This window comes from Solanum stenotomum, chromosome 7, assembly GCF_019186545.1.
Source record: "Solanum stenotomum isolate F172 chromosome 7, ASM1918654v1, whole genome shotgun sequence".
NCBI classification, from domain to species: domain Eukaryota; kingdom Viridiplantae; phylum Streptophyta; class Magnoliopsida; order Solanales; family Solanaceae; genus Solanum; species Solanum stenotomum.
The window spans coordinates 6,102,486-6,121,234 of record NC_064288.1 but is presented as its reverse complement, the minus strand read 5'-3'; the positions used below and the strand labels follow the sequence as shown (position 1 = coordinate 6,121,234).

General features: G+C 33.0%; 3 protein-coding genes across 3 annotated transcripts; 1 reads left to right on the top strand and 2 right to left on the bottom strand.

Annotated features, from left to right (window-relative positions):
* The first annotated feature begins 456 nt into the window (after window positions 1-456).
* On the top strand, window positions 457-3,636 carry LOC125871182 (ammonium transporter 2 member 5-like). Its single transcript, XM_049551775.1, has 4 exons — window positions 457-672; window positions 1,262-1,737; window positions 2,162-2,447; window positions 3,095-3,636. The coding sequence occupies exons 1-4, from the start codon at window positions 549-551 to the stop codon at window positions 3,634-3,636; spliced, it is 1,428 nt and encodes a 475-aa protein (XP_049407732.1). The 5' UTR covers window positions 457-548.
* Window positions 3,637-4,224: 588 nt separating this feature from the next.
* On the bottom strand, window positions 4,225-9,247 carry LOC125871453 (beta-carotene isomerase D27, chloroplastic). The gene is made up of 7 exons (XM_049552041.1): window positions 9,019-9,247; window positions 8,401-8,540; window positions 6,376-6,468; window positions 5,878-5,939; window positions 5,395-5,501; window positions 4,568-4,660; window positions 4,225-4,419 (listed from the first exon to the last, which is right to left on the bottom strand). Exons 1-7 carry the CDS (start codon window positions 9,245-9,247, stop codon window positions 4,346-4,348), a joined length of 798 nt encoding a protein of 265 aa, XP_049407998.1. The 3' UTR covers window positions 4,225-4,345.
* A 2,567-nt stretch (window positions 9,248-11,814) lies between these two features.
* On the bottom strand, window positions 11,815-16,024 carry LOC125871390 (probable histone H2A variant 1). The gene is made up of 3 exons (XM_049551972.1): window positions 15,876-16,024; window positions 15,244-15,366; window positions 11,815-12,321 (listed from the first exon to the last, which is right to left on the bottom strand). Exons 2-3 carry the CDS (start codon window positions 15,364-15,366, stop codon window positions 12,025-12,027), a joined length of 420 nt encoding a protein of 139 aa, XP_049407929.1. The 5' UTR covers window positions 15,876-16,024; the 3' UTR covers window positions 11,815-12,024.
* Window positions 16,025-18,749: the final 2,725 nt, after the last annotated feature.

Genomic DNA, 18,749 nt, shown 5'->3' with positions numbered 1-18,749 from the left:
GATACACTAAAATAGAGAGACGAGCGAAGATAGTGATGTATCCCAGATACATGTATTCGTATGTATATGGTGTGATTAACATGTATCTAAGATACCATATACAAAGGAGCGTGGCAGCGGGATGGGATTCGTGCAAAAACTAAAACGTATCTAAGTAATTAACTCCTAAATTAGTGGGATTTATGTAACTTTCCTTAATAATTTTATCTCAATATCGACTCAATTAAAAAAAATCTTAAAAATATGTGTTTTAATGCACCTTTTTATCTTACCAAACAACAAAACACTCAAAATAAGTATTAGTAGTAGGAGGGGTACGTCATAAAATTGCATCACAGTTAGCTAAGAATTTCCTTGATTCAATTAGTAAGTATCGATTTAATTTATTCCTGTCACAATATAATTTACTTTTTTTTTTAACTCTAGCGATTGAATTATCCGCCTTATAACCATCAAGATTCATATAATGTATGTTATTAATCACGTCCACAAATTATATTATGTAATTGCAATCACTTAATCAACTAAATTAGTAGTACTAATTAAGAATGGCATACTTGTACTTGCCTAGAAATCATCAACCAGATGATTCAAATCCCCAATGGATGAACAAAGCTGACAATGCTTGGCAATTGACTTCAGCCACCCTTGTTGGCCTTCAAAGTGTTCCAGGTATATTAACACTCCTACCTCTGTACATCATATAATATTTTGGCTCATGAAAAACAATCAAGCTAATGCGTGTTGAGACACTTGAATGGTTCTGATATCATGTTTTGAATTGTGCGATCATCTTATTTAAAAGCTTAAATTTATAGAGAGAGATAGTATACTCCATCAATTTCAGTTTGTTTGTCTGGTTTTGAGTTGACAGAAAAGAAAGAAGAGTTTTAAAGTTTATGGTCTTAAATTAATGATACGTGAAATGTATCAAAATGTCTTATTAAACATATCACGTAAAATGTTAGAATTAGACAGTTGTCAAAATAGAAAAGGGACATTTTTTTAGAACGGATTAAAAAGGAAAGTAAAACAAAGAAAATTGAAATGGAAGGAGTACTAAGTATGGGTTTTGGACGAATCCAGTAACTTTTGCTTAGATGGAAAATCATTGAATCTGTACAAATATTTAATTGTGAATCCAATAACTAAGACGAGGTATGGGTTCAAACCTAAGTTCTGAACCCATAAACTCCAAATTCTGGCTCTGGCCTCTGGAGCACACTTTCGATTACTTAATTATATTATGTCGCAATGACAGGTCTTGTCATCCTTTACGGTAGCATTGTGAAGAAGAAATGGGCTCTCAACTCGGCTTTGATGGCCCTTTACGCCTTTGCAGCAGTCCTTGTTTGTTGGGTTGGCTGGGGATACCAATTAGCCTTTGGTGACACATTAGTTCCATTTCTTGGAAAAACAAATATTGATGCATTGGAACAAAAGTTCCTAATGAGTCAAGCATTTGTTGGCAAGTTTCCAAATGTCTCAATGGTCTATTTTCAGTTTGTATTCGCAGCGATCACTTTGATTTTAATAGCTGGTGCCCTGCTCGGGAGGATGAATTTCATCGCGTGGATGTTGTTTGTTCCTCTTTGGCTTACTTTTTCATATACAGTGGGTGCATTTAGTATCTGGTGCCCTCAGGGTTGGCTGTTCAGGATGGGAGTTATTGACTATTCGGGAGGTTTTGTTATTCACCTCTCTTCTGGTGTTGCTGGTTTTACTGCTGCTTATTGGGTATGTATTTCAGTACTCTTGTACCTATTACTCTTATGTCGTAAAGTTAATTTTGAACCGGAGAATAACTTATACATCTGAAAATGAGAGCATTGAAGAATGCTAAATTTTCTCCTGGAATACAAAAAGTAAGTTGCCATAAGCATAAAATTGTCATGTAAGTATAGTCATGTCAGCAACTCACGTTAGACGAGAGATGGTGTCACGTTGATGATATGTTAGACGAGTTGCTGGCGTGGCTAAGCTTACATGGTAATTTTATACTTGTGGCAGCGAAACAGAATTTTCTATGATATATTTGCGTAAATGAGTTATTTTTCTGTTACAAAAATTATGTTTACGACTTTAATGCAACATCAATTTCTTATGCCTAATAACACTAGATACTATGAAATTCTAAAAGGATAAGGAAAAATGGATGTAGGTTGGACCAAGGGCACCTAGAGACAGGGAGAGGTTTCCACCAAATAACATATTGTTAATGTTGGCTGGTGCTGGCATTCTATGGATGGGATGGACAGGATTCAACGGCGGTGATCCATATGTAGCTAGCCTTGATGCATCCTTAGCCATCCTTAATACGCATGTTTGTGCTGCAATGAGCTTGCTAACTTGGCTAATGTTAGACATTCTCTTCTATGAAAAGCCTTCTGTAATTGGTGCTACCCAAGGAATGATCACTGGCTTAGTTTGCATTACTCCTGCGGCAGGTAACTAAAATAAGGTTTTAAAATGTGTAACATGTACCAAGTGCTAGCTTTTCTTGCAGTAGAACCTCAAGTCTCACCTATAAGAAGGGTGAATTTAGATTTTAAACGCCGTGATTGCACATCTTAATGTAACATAGAGTACTGATTGTTTAAGTTCTTAAGTTATTTCAGTATACATAAGATTTAGTCCTAGCTTGAGATGACGGATGTACATGCATTCGCTGTTCATATTCTGGAGGCATAATATATAACGATCACTCAAACTTGGCCTCAGCTGGCAAGTAAACACTCCAATTTCAAGTATACACATCTAGACACCTTAACTCGCCTCCATTGTGTCAGTTGAACAATCCAGCTTACAAAATGATCATCTAGACACCTCCAAAGTTTGTGCATCATGCCAGCATCGGGTGTCCACGAGACAAAGTGGAAACGAGTTGGAGTGTTTAGTTGTCAATTGAGACCAAAGTTGAGGTAATTATTTCAAAGTTAGAGTGCTTACTTGCAAGATGAGGCCAGGTTTGAGTTTTTATTTATGTATTTTTTTACGTATATACAATAGATGTTGAACCCCCTATAGCCTTTTCGTGTTTACTTTCTATATTTTGAACCCCTTAGTGAAAATTCTGGTTCCGCCAATGAAACAGGGGTGGTGCAAGGTTGGGCAGCAGTACTAATGGGGTTAATGTCCGGATCCATTCCATGGTTCAGTATGATGTTCCTTCATAAAAAAATGTGGTTCCTTAAACAAGTAGACGACACCATGGCAGTGTTCCACACACACGCGGTAGCAGGAACCTTAGGCGCGATTCTGGCAGGTGTATTGGCAAATCCAAGACTCAGTCGCATCTTCTACATGGTTGATGATTGGCCAAAGTATATAGGCCTTGCTTATGGCATTCAAAGTGGAAAGTACAATGCAGGGCTCAGGCAATTAGGGGTACAATTGATAGGTATCGGATTTGTTTTCATTTGGAATGTCGTTAGCACTAGTGTGATTTGCTTATTAATTAGGATAGTGGTTCCTTTGAGGATGACAGAGGAAGAGGTCAGTGAGGGAGATAACGCGGTACATGGAGAAGAAGCATATGCATTGTGGGGTGATGGAGAGAAATTTGACAACTCAAAGCTCCAGTTAGTTCATGAAATTGAAGAACCTCAGTTGTCTAAAAGTGGCTATGGACTTTGATTGTACTGAATCTGGTGCTGTTGTTGTTACAACACTTGAAAATATTTGTCAAAGTTTAATAATTCTCAAGCCTTGTAAGGTGTCTTAGCAACATTATATCTTATTCTGGACAGTTTTTTTTCATTGTTATTACTGTCTTCGATCCATATTATCTTGACATTTAATAGCCTTATTCAGCAAGCAACTGGAGACGTAGTATCCAACCTTACTCTTAGTCTATAATCGTTTCATTTGCGAATTAATTGGCTTCATGTTGCAGATTGTGAGGTTATAGCTCAGATTATGACATGAAGGACGTGACGTATGAGTTGTTTTTGAGACAAATCACTCATAAGACTAATATATAACCACATCTAAGTGTTGAAGAAAATTGTTTGAATCACACTTGTGCAACTTCAATATGTTGAAGCATTCTTTTATTAAGTAATTTTGTGGTGGTTGGCTTTCTTGTATGGTCGCTCAACTAATAGTTATTATCTGAGAAAGTTCATTTCAATTTTTTCAACTAAGAATATGAAGTTTTCACATTTCTTCAAACAATATTTAGAAAATATTTATCTGTTAGCATTCTTATGCATCAGGTTTATTTATGCAAATCAATTCCTGTGAATTTACACCTCTTTCAAAATTACCAATGCTTTTAACATATACTCATAATGTTAAGAGTTATTTCATCTTTCAAATCGAAAGGATATATGAACACGAAGCGTTATGAAATCTCCAGATGATCTTTCTTCTTCATTTGGCTGTTGCAATCTGTTTGGTGTTTATTGTTTAATTTGCCTGCATGAATTTTATAGAAGAACATAAGTAACATACTCAGGCATGACAACATAATGTTGTATAATATTATAAATTGAGATACGTGGCGTAATATGTTTTTCTGAAAGCTAATTAAAAAAATTGCAATTATGGTAGATGAAAAAGTTACATAGTTTGTAGCAAGGTTGCATAAATGCTGGATCTGTATCTGGTGGAGGAGGATCCTGCCCAAATATCATTTCACAGCTCATATCATCAAAGTCTGCAAAATAGAGGTGTCAACATCATTTTATATGTAGAATTTGCTTATTTTCTTTCTTACTATATGATTGGATGTGGAGAAAAGAAGTGCATGAACTATTATTTTTTCTAAAATTGAAAAATAAATCACTTAATGGACAGAGTATCAAGAAGCACTATGATTCATATCAAATGTGTTGTCTCAAGCACAAAGAAGTTGGATCAACTATACGAATATTTAATGTCATATCGGCCTGTTTAAGTCTGATCTATGTGAACTTGCTCATATTGTTGATCTTAAGGTCGAATAATATAGGAGGGTGTTGTAATAGGCTTACAGTCAATTATGATGAACCCTCGCAATACAAAATAGGTTAGGGTTTTTGTTCATATAAAAATAGAAATTGTGAAGTGCTTTATGCTCACTTTTTTCAATAGCAGTATGATTGATCCTTTTCAATATTGCACCTTTAGTGGCATCAAGGTGGGACCTCCCATTGAAGTGATTTGTAAAATCCTCCAACTTCTAGTGCAAGTATTATTAGGAGAGCTATGTTGTTCGTATTCTTCAAATATATATGTTGTTATACCAGTGTCAGATTCTTCAAAAAAGTATTCAATATCTGATAAGTAACTCATTTTCTTTTCAACTATCAATATGGAATTTTGTTTGTACAAACAACGCATTAGGCACAACTACATAATGGAAATTTTTAGAGTAGTATGTATTAGTATTTCGTATAAGTTTATACTTACTTGGCACCATGTACACTGACATTCCTAATGTATCCTTGATGAATAATTGAGAAGGCATCTTACAAAGATTAGTGCACATTCCCACACAATTTGTTTCCTCCAAAAACCTACAAAAGTATATTGTGAAAATGGAAAAGGTTTGGGAATTAATTTTAAAATACTTAATCCTTGGCCATCATCATGACAATAGACAATCTCAAAGAAGCAAAAATCCACTAGAATTTGTTCTTTGAACTTTTAGTTGAGTAGTCAACATTGTCCAAAATATTGGATAGGTTTTTGGACAATATTTGAATTGAAGTTCTTCTCTTTGTTAATAGAGCTTCGGAAAATTAACCAACACGGGTTGTGGTGGAGTGACAAGTACTCCTTCAATTTACTCCAATGTGAGATTTTTCAGCACGAATTCAGATTTAGTTAAACTTTAATGTGAGCACCAGACACCAAATAAAGAAAAAAACGAGTTTCGGAAAATTAAAATACCTGCATTTTTTTATGTGGACCACATTGTTCTCTTTTCTCCCGTTAAACTCAGACTCTTTCACCTAGAAGCATAAGAATATTGTTAAAAATCTTGGTCACTACCATTTGACTTGAGTGTTATGTCATTGCATATGTAAAAATAAAGAATGTATCATGTGTGACATGATACAATTTATGTGTGGACGGTGCAAGAGTCAAATGACTTTAATTTGGCAATAACTTTTTAAATATATAAAAAATTGAGATTCTTATTTAGAAAGATATATGATTCTCTCTGTCCATTTAAGTTAATGTGCTTATTAAAAATAATAAATTTAAAAATAATTGTTAGTTAGTTAAGGGGAAAGGCTCAAATATGTCATCATTTAAAAATTTGGCTCATTTATGTCATTTTCATTTGAGAAAAGGCCCATACAGACATTATTCGTTAACTCATTACACTATATACGACTTATATGTAGATCAATTCGTGTAATAGTTATAATTGAAAAGAAGTACCTCACAAGGTCCAACTAGCCAAGGGAAGAAGATCGTGGTGAAAATAGCGCAATACTCCCTTGCCCACTTAGATTCCGGCAGTAGCATCTTCACCTGTTCGAATATCAAGAAGAAATCATACTAAGAAGTTAAAAGGAAATGTAGTAACACTATATTACATATGAATAAAATTTTATAGTGTGACTCTTAATAAAGAGGATTTGAATGGACCTTTTGTGTCTCTCTAGACTCTAGCTTTGTCCCACCTCCATTTCAATTTATGTAAAACAAGAAATTTCGAAAAACACTTATAACTATGTATACAAATGTTATGACATATATATCTATGATCACATATTGTTCACATATTGAACTATCATGAACTCATAATAAAATTATTGGATGTTTACAAAATCTTCCTCAACTATTATTAACTTATATTACAATACCTTCTAGAGCAATATAACATTTTACGTGAACATCACATACATATTATTAAGGCACAATACATAAATATGACCCTTAATTTGGCATCAGTTTGCAACTATGACCCTTAACTTTGGATGTGCACAAGTAGGCACTTAAACTTGTATAACATTGAACAAGTAGACACACGTATCCTACATGGCATGATACACGTAGAACGCCACGTAGGACACAAAATTTCCATGTAGGGTGCCATGTAGGACGAATGTCTCAATTTGTTCAATTTTATACAAGTTTAAGTGTCTACTTGTGCACATCTAAAGTTAAGGGTCATAGTTATCAACTGACGCCAAATTAAGGTTCATGTTTATGTATTATGCCTATTATTAATGATCATTCAAAGCTACACATGGATTATTTTTAAGCATCACCAACATGTCATCCCTAGTCATCATTACAAAAAATGTATATATTAGATAAGTATATAATAATTACTGAATTGTTGGATATAAAGCAACTTGCGTTATATGCTCTTTCTGTACTCTTTATCGTTCTACAAAATAATTTAATTAGTACGTTTTGTCTTTAAATATAGACGGACCATTAATCAGTGCTTGCCTTTTAATAATATAAAATATAAAATATAGTACTTATATAAAAAATAAAAGGGGGGGGGGGGGGGGGGGNGAGTTTAATTTATAGTTGGAGGTGCAATTGAATAATATTATAAGTTAATAACAAGAAAGGATGACAAAACCAAACTTTTATTCTACTTCCTAAATATTGACGTGCATGCTATCGTCCTCCCTATAGAGGCGGAATTTTAATATATTTTAATTTATGATTTCAAATAATTTCTGAATTAATTTTACTATTATTAGGAGATTCAGAAGCTTATATACATAGGGGAGAAATTATTTTTATTTTATTTACGTAATATAGTTTATTATTTACGTGTTCATGTTATAACACATGTTGTTGTAATTGTTACCTTCTCGAATATTAAGTATTAACTCTAATTAGATTAAAAATTGTCTCAATTGAGTATATGATAAAATGTTTTGGATAATTTGCTGATAAAATTGTCTCAATTGAATATATGATTGGGATAATTTGCTGATAGGCACATTAAATATAAGAAAAGGCTTAAAAATGAGTTCACCTATCAAAAAAGTTTTGTGAATATCTAGTTTAGATATAAAATTCACAAAGCAGTAATACTATAGTGGTGATACTAACCAATTCACCCAGGGTTTTTTTTCACGTGTTCACACGTAAAATATTATATTGCTCTAGAGGGTATTTTAATATAAGTTAATGATAATTCAGGAATAGTTCTGTGAACACCTAATAATTTAATATGAATTCGTGATAGTTTAGAAAAAATATGTGAACAATAATTTAATTTTCTTTTAACCTACTTATTCATAAAAGATTGTGATTTAAAACACGTTAAAAATAAGAAAAAGACAATGAGTAAACACATCTTTTAACACATACTAACATTATAATATACTATTAAATTAATAGTTTAACATGTTGTTATAGGTAATCAGAGTATGCAATGAAATCAGAAATTATTTGAAGAAAAAAAGTTAGAGGATATGAAGCTGAACTTGCCAGGGAAAGAATAGGCTTAGGGAATGCCCTTTGAAGAGATTCAATAACAATATTTGCTTGATGTGTTGAATTAAAATTCATATATACCACCCTTGCAGCCTCCACAAAGCCTTCATAGCCACTTTTCTTGTTTCTTAATCCTAAAATTAAGAGCATAAAATTAATATTATAAACAAATAAATAAGAGAAAGATTGAATTGGTACCTTTTAATTAGAGTTGATTTCTTGAATCGTCACTCAACTAATTAATACAGAAAGTCATTTTTTTTGGTTGAAAAAAAAAAGTTGACTTTATGAAATAATAACTAGAAGTTGAGTGACGGTTGAGAAATCAACTCATTTTAATTAAGTGTGATGAGAAAGAGAGATATTTAAATATTTATCTCTGGTTTTAATTTGACATGAAATTAACAAAAAAAAAACTTTTGAATCATGTGATTTTATATTAAAGATATGTAGAAGGTACTAAAATATTTTTAAATCTTATTATGATTTTAAACATGTCATATGGAAAGTAAGAAATAAAGAGTCGCAGAAAAAGGAAAGAAATATTCTTTTTTGAAACAAACTAAAAAGGAGAGCAGGACAAACAAATTAAAACAGAGAATATATAATTACCTGTGGTAGCTTGTATACTTTGAGAGAGATGATTAATAGCAAGATGATCAAACCAATTATCTTTATAAACATGATAATTACTACTATGATTATTGTGAGGTGGTTTTGTTAACACACAACATGTTGATGGATATGCTAATTTATTGTACTTATAATATGTATTGATCTTTATATTTCTCATGGAAACTTTTGAAAAGCTTTGGTAAGATAGAACAAGATTTGCCTCCATATGTGAGAGAAAGAGAATAATTATATATGAAAGAGGATTAGTAGAAGAAATAATATATAGACTCCATACTAATTGTGGACAGAGTTATTTATATTATAATTAATTATGAGGGGAGAAGTAATTAATTAAGTAGTGTACCATTGTAGAAAACAAACAAAAGAGAATGAAAAAGTATATTAGGCAAAGTCTAAATCTTGATACCTTAAGTGATCAATTAGAAATATTAAATTTATATAATACGATGATTACATCATGAAACCAAGTTATTAATATATAATAAAGTTTATAAGTAACTTAATTAATTAAGATCGATGCATCCTATTTAAATTCTTTAACATACTTTTTCTTTGGAAGAAAAAAAAAAGATAAAAGGAGAAGTCGGCAAGAAGATGCCCTTTGCAATTTTTGCTTCTTCTATTCATCTCTTTTTTCTCACCTTTTTCTTTGAGTGGAAGACATAATATTCATCATAATTAATATAATCCACATATTTTGTGTCAACCAGCAGTTGATCAACAAAATGAAAGGATTAATTTTTCCATTCGGAGAAAGGATGTAATTTGAATAACACATGTTCACATTGAATACGATGTAATTTGAGCATTATGTGTTTACATTGAATTATTATTATTTTCGAAATGTTCATATTGAATAGTTGTTACCATCGTGTAAAGGCAATAACATCTTTTTACAGTTGTAACTTTTTAAAAAAGACATAATACCTTTCATTTAATCTAAGCTTTTCCAACTTCTACATTAAGGGTGTGTTTGGTATGAAGGAAAATGTTTTTTTGGAAAACAAGTTGATTTTTGACTTATTTTCTCATGTTTGGTTGGTGAGTAGAAAATATTTTCCGGAAAAGATTTTTAGTGTTTGATTTATGAATGAAAAATATTTTTGAGAAATATCTTTTATTTTTACTAGAGTAGAAAATAATTTTTGAAATTGAAAATATTTTTTAAAAACAAACTTAAATTTTTTTTGGGCGTGGGTGGTAGAGGGTGGGTGAGGGGGGTGTCGAGGGTAGGGGTAAAAAAATGAATTTTGAAATTGAAAATACTTTTTAAAAACAAACTTAATTATTTTTTTTTGGGGGGGAGGGGGGCCTGGTAGGGGTGGTGGGGGGCTGGGTAGGAGGTGGGTGGGGGGTCAAGGATAAGGATAGGGTGAAAAATTGAAATTTTAAAGTTGAAAATATTTTTAAAAAAACAAACTAAAAGATTTTTTTGGGGGGTGGTAGGGGGGGTGGGTGGGAAGGTCGAGGGTAGGGTGAAAATATAAAATTTTGAAGTTGAAAATATTTTTTAAAAACAAACTTAAATTATTTTTTTTGGGGTAGGGGTGGCGAGTAGGGGGTGGGTGGGTTGGAAGCGAGTATAGGGGTGAAAAAATAAAATTTTGAAGTTAAAAACATTTTTTAAAAACAAACTCAATTTTTTTTGGGGGAAGGGGGGGAAGGGGGGGCTGGCTGGGGAGAAGGATAGGTGATCGAGGATCGAGATGAAAAAATAAAAATTTGAAGTTGAAAATATTTTTTAAAAACAAATTTAATTTTTTTTTCTTTTTGAAGGGGGTTGGGGGGTGATAGGGGGCTGATGGGGTTAGTCGGTGGGGGTAAAAAAATAAAAAAATTGAAATTAGAAATATCTTTTAAAAATAATTTTTAATATTTTTTTGGGAGGGGTGGGGTAGGGGTGAGGGTGGGGTAAAAAAATTGAATTTAAAAACAAGCTTTAAAATTATAAATTTTTTTGGAGGGGGAATGGTTGGTGGATTGGTTTGAGGGTAGGGACAAAATAAATTGATTTTTCAACAAAAAAATAATTGTAATTTGAAGTTGAAAGAGAGTTTTGGAAAATATTTTCCTTAAGTTTTAAAGGGAAGTCATTTTCTTTAAATTTGAGGAAAATGAGTTGATTTGAAAAACATTTTCCAAAACATTTAACCCAACCAAACATGAGAAAATTGGCTTCATACCAAACACACCCTAAATCTAGATTAAGTCGTGTGATTTGTTTCATTTGGATAGGTTCATTGTTATTTAGTGGAGTTTGGGGAATATATATATCAAGATAAATAGTGAAGTCCACCTGCAAAGTGTAACTATAACTAAACTTAGACACTAGAATTGAGCAGATCGATAAAAGGTTTAATCCACTTTATCAATATCACTTCTCATGATCTGTATAATGCTATTTCAATTAGAATTTACCTATATATTTTTAAACTAGTTGCTAATCAGTAGTGTACAGCGCTAGAAATATTAGTTATGAATGAACCATCAACTCAATATCCTTGTACGAGTCCACAAGATGATAGCTGCATGTAAAGAGTAGATGCTCAATGTTTTCTTCTTATGAAATTCTACAACTTGAGCACTTGTTTGGTTTAGCAATCTCCATCTTAACAATCCTAGCATCAAAAGGTATTTTGTCCTTCAATGCTCTCCATACTAAAAACTATTGTAGTATGCTCATCTGTTGAAGGATATACAATCTTTGAAACAACCAACTAAACCATCAACAGAAACAGGTCAATTGACATACATAAATCTACATACCAACAAATAGCAACACAATATAAATGTCAAATTAACATTTCCATTGTCCACTACATCCCTACAAGTTTTACTCCATCAAACACGACTGAGAAGCTGAAATTGTTCCTAAATCAAAATACAAGACTACTAATATCAAACCAGATAACAGAGAAAACATGCTAACACCAAACTGTCATTTAAGTCAAAGAGCCAACAAAGTTAAAGCATACGACCATTTCACTCCTTGGTGGTTTTGTTTATGAGTGATTTGTGAATGTGAGGGATGACACCACCACCAGCAATAGTCCCTTTAATAAGGGTGTCAAGTTCCTCATCTCCACGAATGGCCAGCTGCAAATGCCTCGGTGTGATCCTCTTCACCTTCAGATCCTTGCTTGCATTACCAGCCAATTCAAGAACTTCTGCTGTTAGGTATTCCAGAATCGCAGCAGAGTAAACAGCTGCTGTAGCTCCAACTCTTCCATGGGCTGCAGTTCTGGACTTGAGTTGACGGTGAATTCTACCCACTGGAAACTATAATCCCGAAAACATGTCCCAAAAAAAACAAAATCATATCAAGCATTATTCAACATTGTTTGGGGGAAATACTATACTAATAATATCACCAATAAATCATTAAGGGCTTCTTTTCATTGTGCTAAATGCAATGACAACGAAAATGTCCTAGTAAGAAACTCATTCAGGATGACATATACAACCATAACCTTAGCCGAAAGATGTCAGTAGAGCAAGAGAGCAACATTTAGTATTATCATTTGGGGAAAATACATATTTTGCACCCAAAATTGTACAGTAAGTCACTTTACACACTCAACTTTGTGTGCATCCCCTTATCCCATATTGTTGCCCAAAGTGTCCCCATTACCTCCCTAAGAGGTGAGGATGCAGGAGCAGGAGCAGGGGGGGGCCACTTTCCTAAGGGGCCACGAGAAATGGGGAAAAAATAATTTCAAAATGTACTAAATTATACAAGTGTTATCTTTTAACTGGATGATACATAACTAATAAAACTTAAATCTTTTTTATGGGCTTTTTTTTCCTTTGATTTTTTTCTGTTTCTTATTTTATTCTTTTTTTTATAACCAAGAAATCCATTTGTGACCCACTGCCCTTTGGACCAATCACAACCTTCTAAACTCAATGGATAATGGGCCCGCCCTTCTCCACTTATCTCCACTTAAATAACAGGCTTCACTTTGCATGGTGTGAGACTTAAACCTGCAACCTAAGTCACAAATCCTCCACCTTTTGCCACTCGAGCTAAGGCTTTGGGGGCTTTTATTTTATTCTTCTCCTCAATTCTCCCTTTCTGAACACTATAGTTGATTCCACCATGTCACCACCTACACTTCCCTTGTTTCCAACTCCAACACATTACTTCCATTCCACCAGAACCTACAACCATTTCACATCTGTCATGACCACACCACATGCCACCACTGCCTCAAATAATACAACAAAACCCAACAGCCACTACGCATTCTCAGGGCTTGCTTTCACTCTCAGATCTGGAAGCCAAATAGAAAGAACAACAAATAATGTAGGAACATGAATAACAAATCAACCGACAACCATAGTCAATGAAGAAGAAACCCAAGACTTCCTGGAATCTGGATGGCCGTACCGAGCTATTCTTGGGGTTGAATAGTTTGTTTGTGGATCAAAACCTATGGTGGTAAATGAAGGTTAATCATAAGAATAATTTGCAGCCGTTTGTACCAAATAAAAAGTTGAACTGATGAGTGAAGGATCCAGATTTAATTGATTATGTGGTTGAATTGGAATTGACAGGAACCAATCAGACTGTTTATGAGATTATTTAGGAATTTTAAAGGTGAAGTCAGAAAAGCAATGTGGTTTGGTGGTTTAAATTTCCATTATTTCTAGTGAACATAAGTGAGAAAATGCAAAAACATTCATAGAACTGATAAGGATTTTCTGAAGTGGAAGTTGACGTGGAGCATGCACTTCACAGATAAGCTTAAAACTGGTTCAAGGACAAACAAGAGGTATCAGTTCCAAGTTAAACAAGAACAATGACATAAGAGGTTTCCCTCAAAGTTTAGGTGTTACAATGCAAGTGACTTTCCTGAACAACTTTACAACATACCCAATGTAATCACACAAGTGGAGTTCAGGTACCCCTACCTATAGAGGGCAAAATATGTATTTTTCCCTATCATTTATAAAAATTAATATCACATGACTGAGATAACATTCTATTTGCAGCTACATAGATATCACTATGCTATTGTAGTATGTTTGTTATACAATTTGCACATTCAAAGATGAGATTCATGCAAAAACTGAAGAGTTTTTGCTATATATCAACAATCTAATTTACACCTTCAACAACATACTCAAGATATCCCCACAAATGGGACCTGGAGAGGGTAGAGCGTACATATACCTTACCCCTACCTCATGGATATAGAGAGGATGTTTTCAAAAGACTCTAGACTTAAGCAACACATAACATGACAGCTTGAAAAAGACAATACAGAGCTAGAACAATATGTAGCAAACAAGACAGCAAATAATAGAGAAGTTGTAACAAACTGTACAAAACATAAAAATGTGAAAACAAGTGCAAGAAACGTCGTGTAGTAGAAGTAATAAAAGAACAAAAATCTACATGAATAATGCTAATACTATACCAGCCCACCACGCCTCTGTGTTGGGGGAGGGGAGCAAGACAACCCTTAACTACATTCTACCTTAATTCTCTAACTCCACATACTCTTATTAAGATCATGTCCCAAGTAACTGAAGTGTATCATGTACTGTCTAATAACTCTCCACAATACTTTTGTAATGTACCTACCTTTACCCCTCATTAAACAAACCTATGTTAGCCTCCCACACCTCCATAACGAGAGGTCTACACATCTTCTATTCACATATCCATATCATCTCAATCTCACCTACCTCATCTTGTTCACCGCAAAGGTTAGTCTTATCTTGTCCCAAATATCTCATTCATATTCTTATCTCTCTTGGTATGCCCAAACATACACCTCAATATCATCATCTCCACAACATTTAGATGTGTTATTTAGCCCTACATAATAATTGAGACACAAGCAAATTACATCACAAAGGACAAGTAGGAAGACTGGAACTTCACAGATAACATCAATTGTATTTATCTTTGTCAAACTTGTCCTAGTATATGTACACAAATAAAAACCGCTAATAGACTTTGACTAGGTAAATTATATCCTCAAAGTTAACTTAGAAACAAAAGCAACACATTCACAAACACGATGAGATAGAACAAGCAACCACAATATCAAAAAGGAAAGCAATTTTCAACCAGCTTTAACTTAAATTTAGCAACTTCCCTGAAACCCAACAACAGAAAACTGTAGCCAATATAAATCTTTACGACATTGGCTTGATGCCTTTCTCTGGGAAGTGGAAAAATCAAATTACCTGAAGACCTGCTCGAGATGACCTAGAAACTGGCCTTTTCTTGTCTTTCTCCTTGTTAGCTGCTGCTGCTGCAGCTGCTGTTGTCTTTCCTGCTAGCAATCCTTTACCACCTTTCCCCGCCATCTTGTAATAAACCAAAAAAAACAAAAGGTCAGTATTTGTGTGGTCTTTTTTCTTCAATCTTGAAGAGGATAAACCCAGAATTTGCGTCAACGATAAACCCAAGATGAAGTAAAGAATAAAGATCTGATTTTTCCCCGTAAAATCAAATAATTAAACTCAGATCTTCCATATACCACTAATTCTAACAAAACCCAACAAACAACTACTAAAATCCAAACACCGAAAAAGGGTTTTATGAACAAATCAAAAGAAGACACCCCCAGAAGAAAAAAAAAACGGAAACCCCACAACGAACAACGAAATCAAGAAGATACCCAAAGAAAAAATTAGGGGTTTTACCCAAATCTCATTCACCACCAAGTAAACTAGTAATTAAAGAGACCCCCACAACGAACAAGGAAAACAAGAAGTTACCCAAAGAAAAAATTAGGGTTTTTTACCAAATCTCATTCACCAACAAATAATCAAACTAGTAATTAAAGAGAGGAGAAGAAAGAGAACATACATACCTTAGAACTTTTGGGCTAAGCAGAGAGAGGAGAGAGCAAAGGTTTTTTTTTTTTTGAGAAGAAGATAATAAAGAGAGAAGAGTCGTCAGATCTGTAATATTAAGTGCCACATTTTATTGTAATTTTGGGTTTTGTTTTGAATGGTAAGTCTATTTGCCGCCTACAATTTCCTTTTGGGTGGGAATTTCTGAAATTTTTGGACTTTTTGGGTTTCAAAATTTTCGTTGCCCTCCTCTTTTATTTGGGGCCTGGCCCAACCCAAACCTTCTATAAATAAAAAATAAGAAAAGGCCCAAAATAGTCCCTCATCTTTGACTTAAGACTCAAAGTGATCCTTGAGTTTTCACATGGAGCATTAATAGTCCCTCGTGTTTACAATATTGGTGCACTTTTGGTCCTCTTTCAAAATTTTGCCTATTTTTTAACATTGATTTTATTCATAATTTATGTATGGAATGTTTAATCGTCATTTTATATATTTAATAGAAATAATAATTACATGTGAGAGATTGTGAGAAGAAAAACACATTGTTTTGTTTAGTAGAAATCATATTGCAGGTAAGGTTGAGAGGTTCATCACGACGATTTCACGTGCAATAATACAAATTTTTCTTCTCTTGCAATTTCATATGTTAAAATGTTCTTAGTTTAACTGTAGTAATATTTATACTAAATAGAACAAGGTGTTCTCTTCTAACCTTCTCTCACATAGAGCTATTATTTCTACTAAATATATAAAAAAGACGATGGGACATTCCTTACATCAAATTATGAAGAAAATTAATGTTAAAAAATAGGCAAAAGTTTAAGGGAGGACCAAAAATGTCAATATTGCAAACATGAGGGACTATTAGTGCTTCATTTGAAAACTCAAGGATGACTTTGAGTCTTAACCAAAAGATGAAGGACTATTTTGGGCGTTCTCTCAATAAAAAAATCTCAAACTATGTATCTAATTTATATAAATCGGAATGATTTGTATAAATTGGATATATGTGTCTATAAAAATTGCATTTGTATATGTATATGTTCTTTGTGTTAGGCTAGAGTAGCGAGCAAGACTAGGAGAGAGGCGATCGAGAGAGGACAGAGAGTGGAGAGGGGTGAATTGTATATATATATCGGTTAAATAATTGTATATATGTAACTACTACGTATACTTAACAATGACTGTGTTTGTATATTTGCATAAAATTTGAATTTGTATACAATTGATTCGAGTTAAAACATTTGTATTTGTATATCAAATTTCTCTATCGCTTTGTACAAATACAAATTGTACATTGTATTTGTATAATTTGTATTTGTATAAAGCAAGAGAGAGAAAGACAAAAAATAACTGGGCAAGGGAAGATTTATATTAGTATTATTATAAGCGTATGGGACAGAGATATATATATATTTGTATTTGTATATACAATCTCTCTCGCTTTATACACACACAAACGTATTTGTGTTTGTATAAAAGTGAGAGAGGGAAGTGAGAGAATTGAGATTGGCGAGTGAGATTCAGATGAGAGAGGCGAGAATGGCAAAGTATTTGCTACGAATTATAATTAAATGAAACTGTAGCTATATCATTTATTTTGAATTAATAGTTTGCCATAATGCACAATTTTTCCAAAAAGAAAAACTACAAAATTAGACATATTTTACTGTAATATTTATTATTATTATCATCCATTCTTTCGAATATTATGTATTTTACCATTAATTAAGATTTTTTTTATATCATATATTGAGAAAACTACACTTAGATACATATATTTTTGCTACCAGATACACCAATAGGCAAGAGAGGCGAGCAAGATGGGGAGGGAGAAAGCGAGATTCTAGTGTGATTCGCATATATCTGGGATACTAGATACATATGAGAGTGGTGAGTGAGATGGGAGAGAGACGATCGAGATTTGTATTAATCTCAGCTACATGCAAATTGACTTGAATATAATGTATAAAAAAAAATTACACCTAATTTTGATCCTATGTATTTGGGGATACATGTGGTCAAAATCAGGTGTTATTTGTTCTAGATACACTGTATCCAGGTGGATTCGCATGTATCTGGGATACATAGACAAATCTTGCTTGCCACTCTCCTCTCTCGTATTTGGTATTCTAGATACATGTATCTAGTATGATTCACATGTATCTGGGATATATAGACAAATATCACTCACTTCTCTCCTTATTTTAGTGTATTTGATAGCAAAAAACATGTATCTAGGTGCATTTTGCTTGAAATCTGATATGAATTACTTAATTAGTGAGATAAAATGTAATTATTTTAAACTATGAGAAGAATTAGTAAGTATAGTAGAACTATCTGTGTGATAATTAGGTAGTTTATCGGACTCATAATTATCAAATGTAGTACTTAATATTTTTCATTTACCAAATATAGCTAGAGTTTTGTTTCAAATCATATGCAAAATAAGGCTTCCTATCTCACTCACGATTTCATATATATATAAAAAAATCATTGCCTTAGTTTTTAACTTCTGGCCATAAACTGATTTCTTGGTGGCAAGAAACACGTAAAACAATTTAGAAAACAAAGGAAAAGGTTGAATGATGATATCGATTGGTTAACAATAGCACAATACCAATATCAAATAAACTTTCAACCAGCTTAAATTATCTGTCACTTTTTTTTCTTACACGTTTCTTCATTAAATATTAATTAGGAGGAGTTCATATTATTTTGTTTCATATTTATGTCTTAAATATTATCTCTCTTTAGTAATATTTGTTTTATTTATGTGTTATCGCAATTCGCACCCTATTAAGGTGTTTTTAATCTTCATAAATAATTATTATCAAGTGTAAAATGAAAAAAGAATTATTCATTTTGTCTTGAACTTCTACAATCAC

What these genes read in the sequence shown, in the direction of transcription:
- LOC125871182 (XM_049551775.1), top strand. Translation starts at nt 549, where the DNA reads ATGGCATACTTGTACTTGCCTAGAAATCATCAACCAGATGATTCAAAT. An exon ending in GTTTTACTGCTGCTTATTGG is followed by an intron (nt 1,738 to 2,161) that starts GTATGTATTTCA and finishes AAATGGATGTAG; the next exon opens with GTTGGACCAAGGGCACCTAG. An exon ending in TTGCATTACTCCTGCGGCAG is followed by an intron (nt 2,448 to 3,094) that starts GTAACTAAAATA and finishes CCAATGAAACAG; the next exon opens with GGGTGGTGCAAGGTTGGGCA.
- LOC125871453 (XM_049552041.1), bottom strand. Translation starts at nt 9,247, where the DNA reads ATGGAGGCAAATCTTGTTCTATCTTACCAAAGCTTTTCAAAAGTTTCC. An exon ending in AAGTATACAAGCTACCACAG is followed by an intron (nt 8,541 to 9,018) that starts GTAATTATATAT and finishes TCTTAATTTTAG; the next exon opens with GATTAAGAAACAAGAAAAGT. An exon ending in GGCTAGTTGGACCTTGTGAG is followed by an intron (nt 5,940 to 6,375) that starts GTACTTCTTTTC and finishes TTATGCTTCTAG; the next exon opens with GTGAAAGAGTCTGAGTTTAA.
- LOC125871390 (XM_049551972.1), bottom strand. Translation starts at nt 15,366, where the DNA reads ATGGCGGGGAAAGGTGGTAAAGGATTGCTAGCAGGAAAGACAACAGCA. An exon ending in CATCTCGAGCAGGTCTTCAG is followed by an intron (nt 12,322 to 15,243) that starts GTAATTTGATTT and finishes TCGGGATTATAG; the next exon opens with TTTCCAGTGGGTAGAATTCA.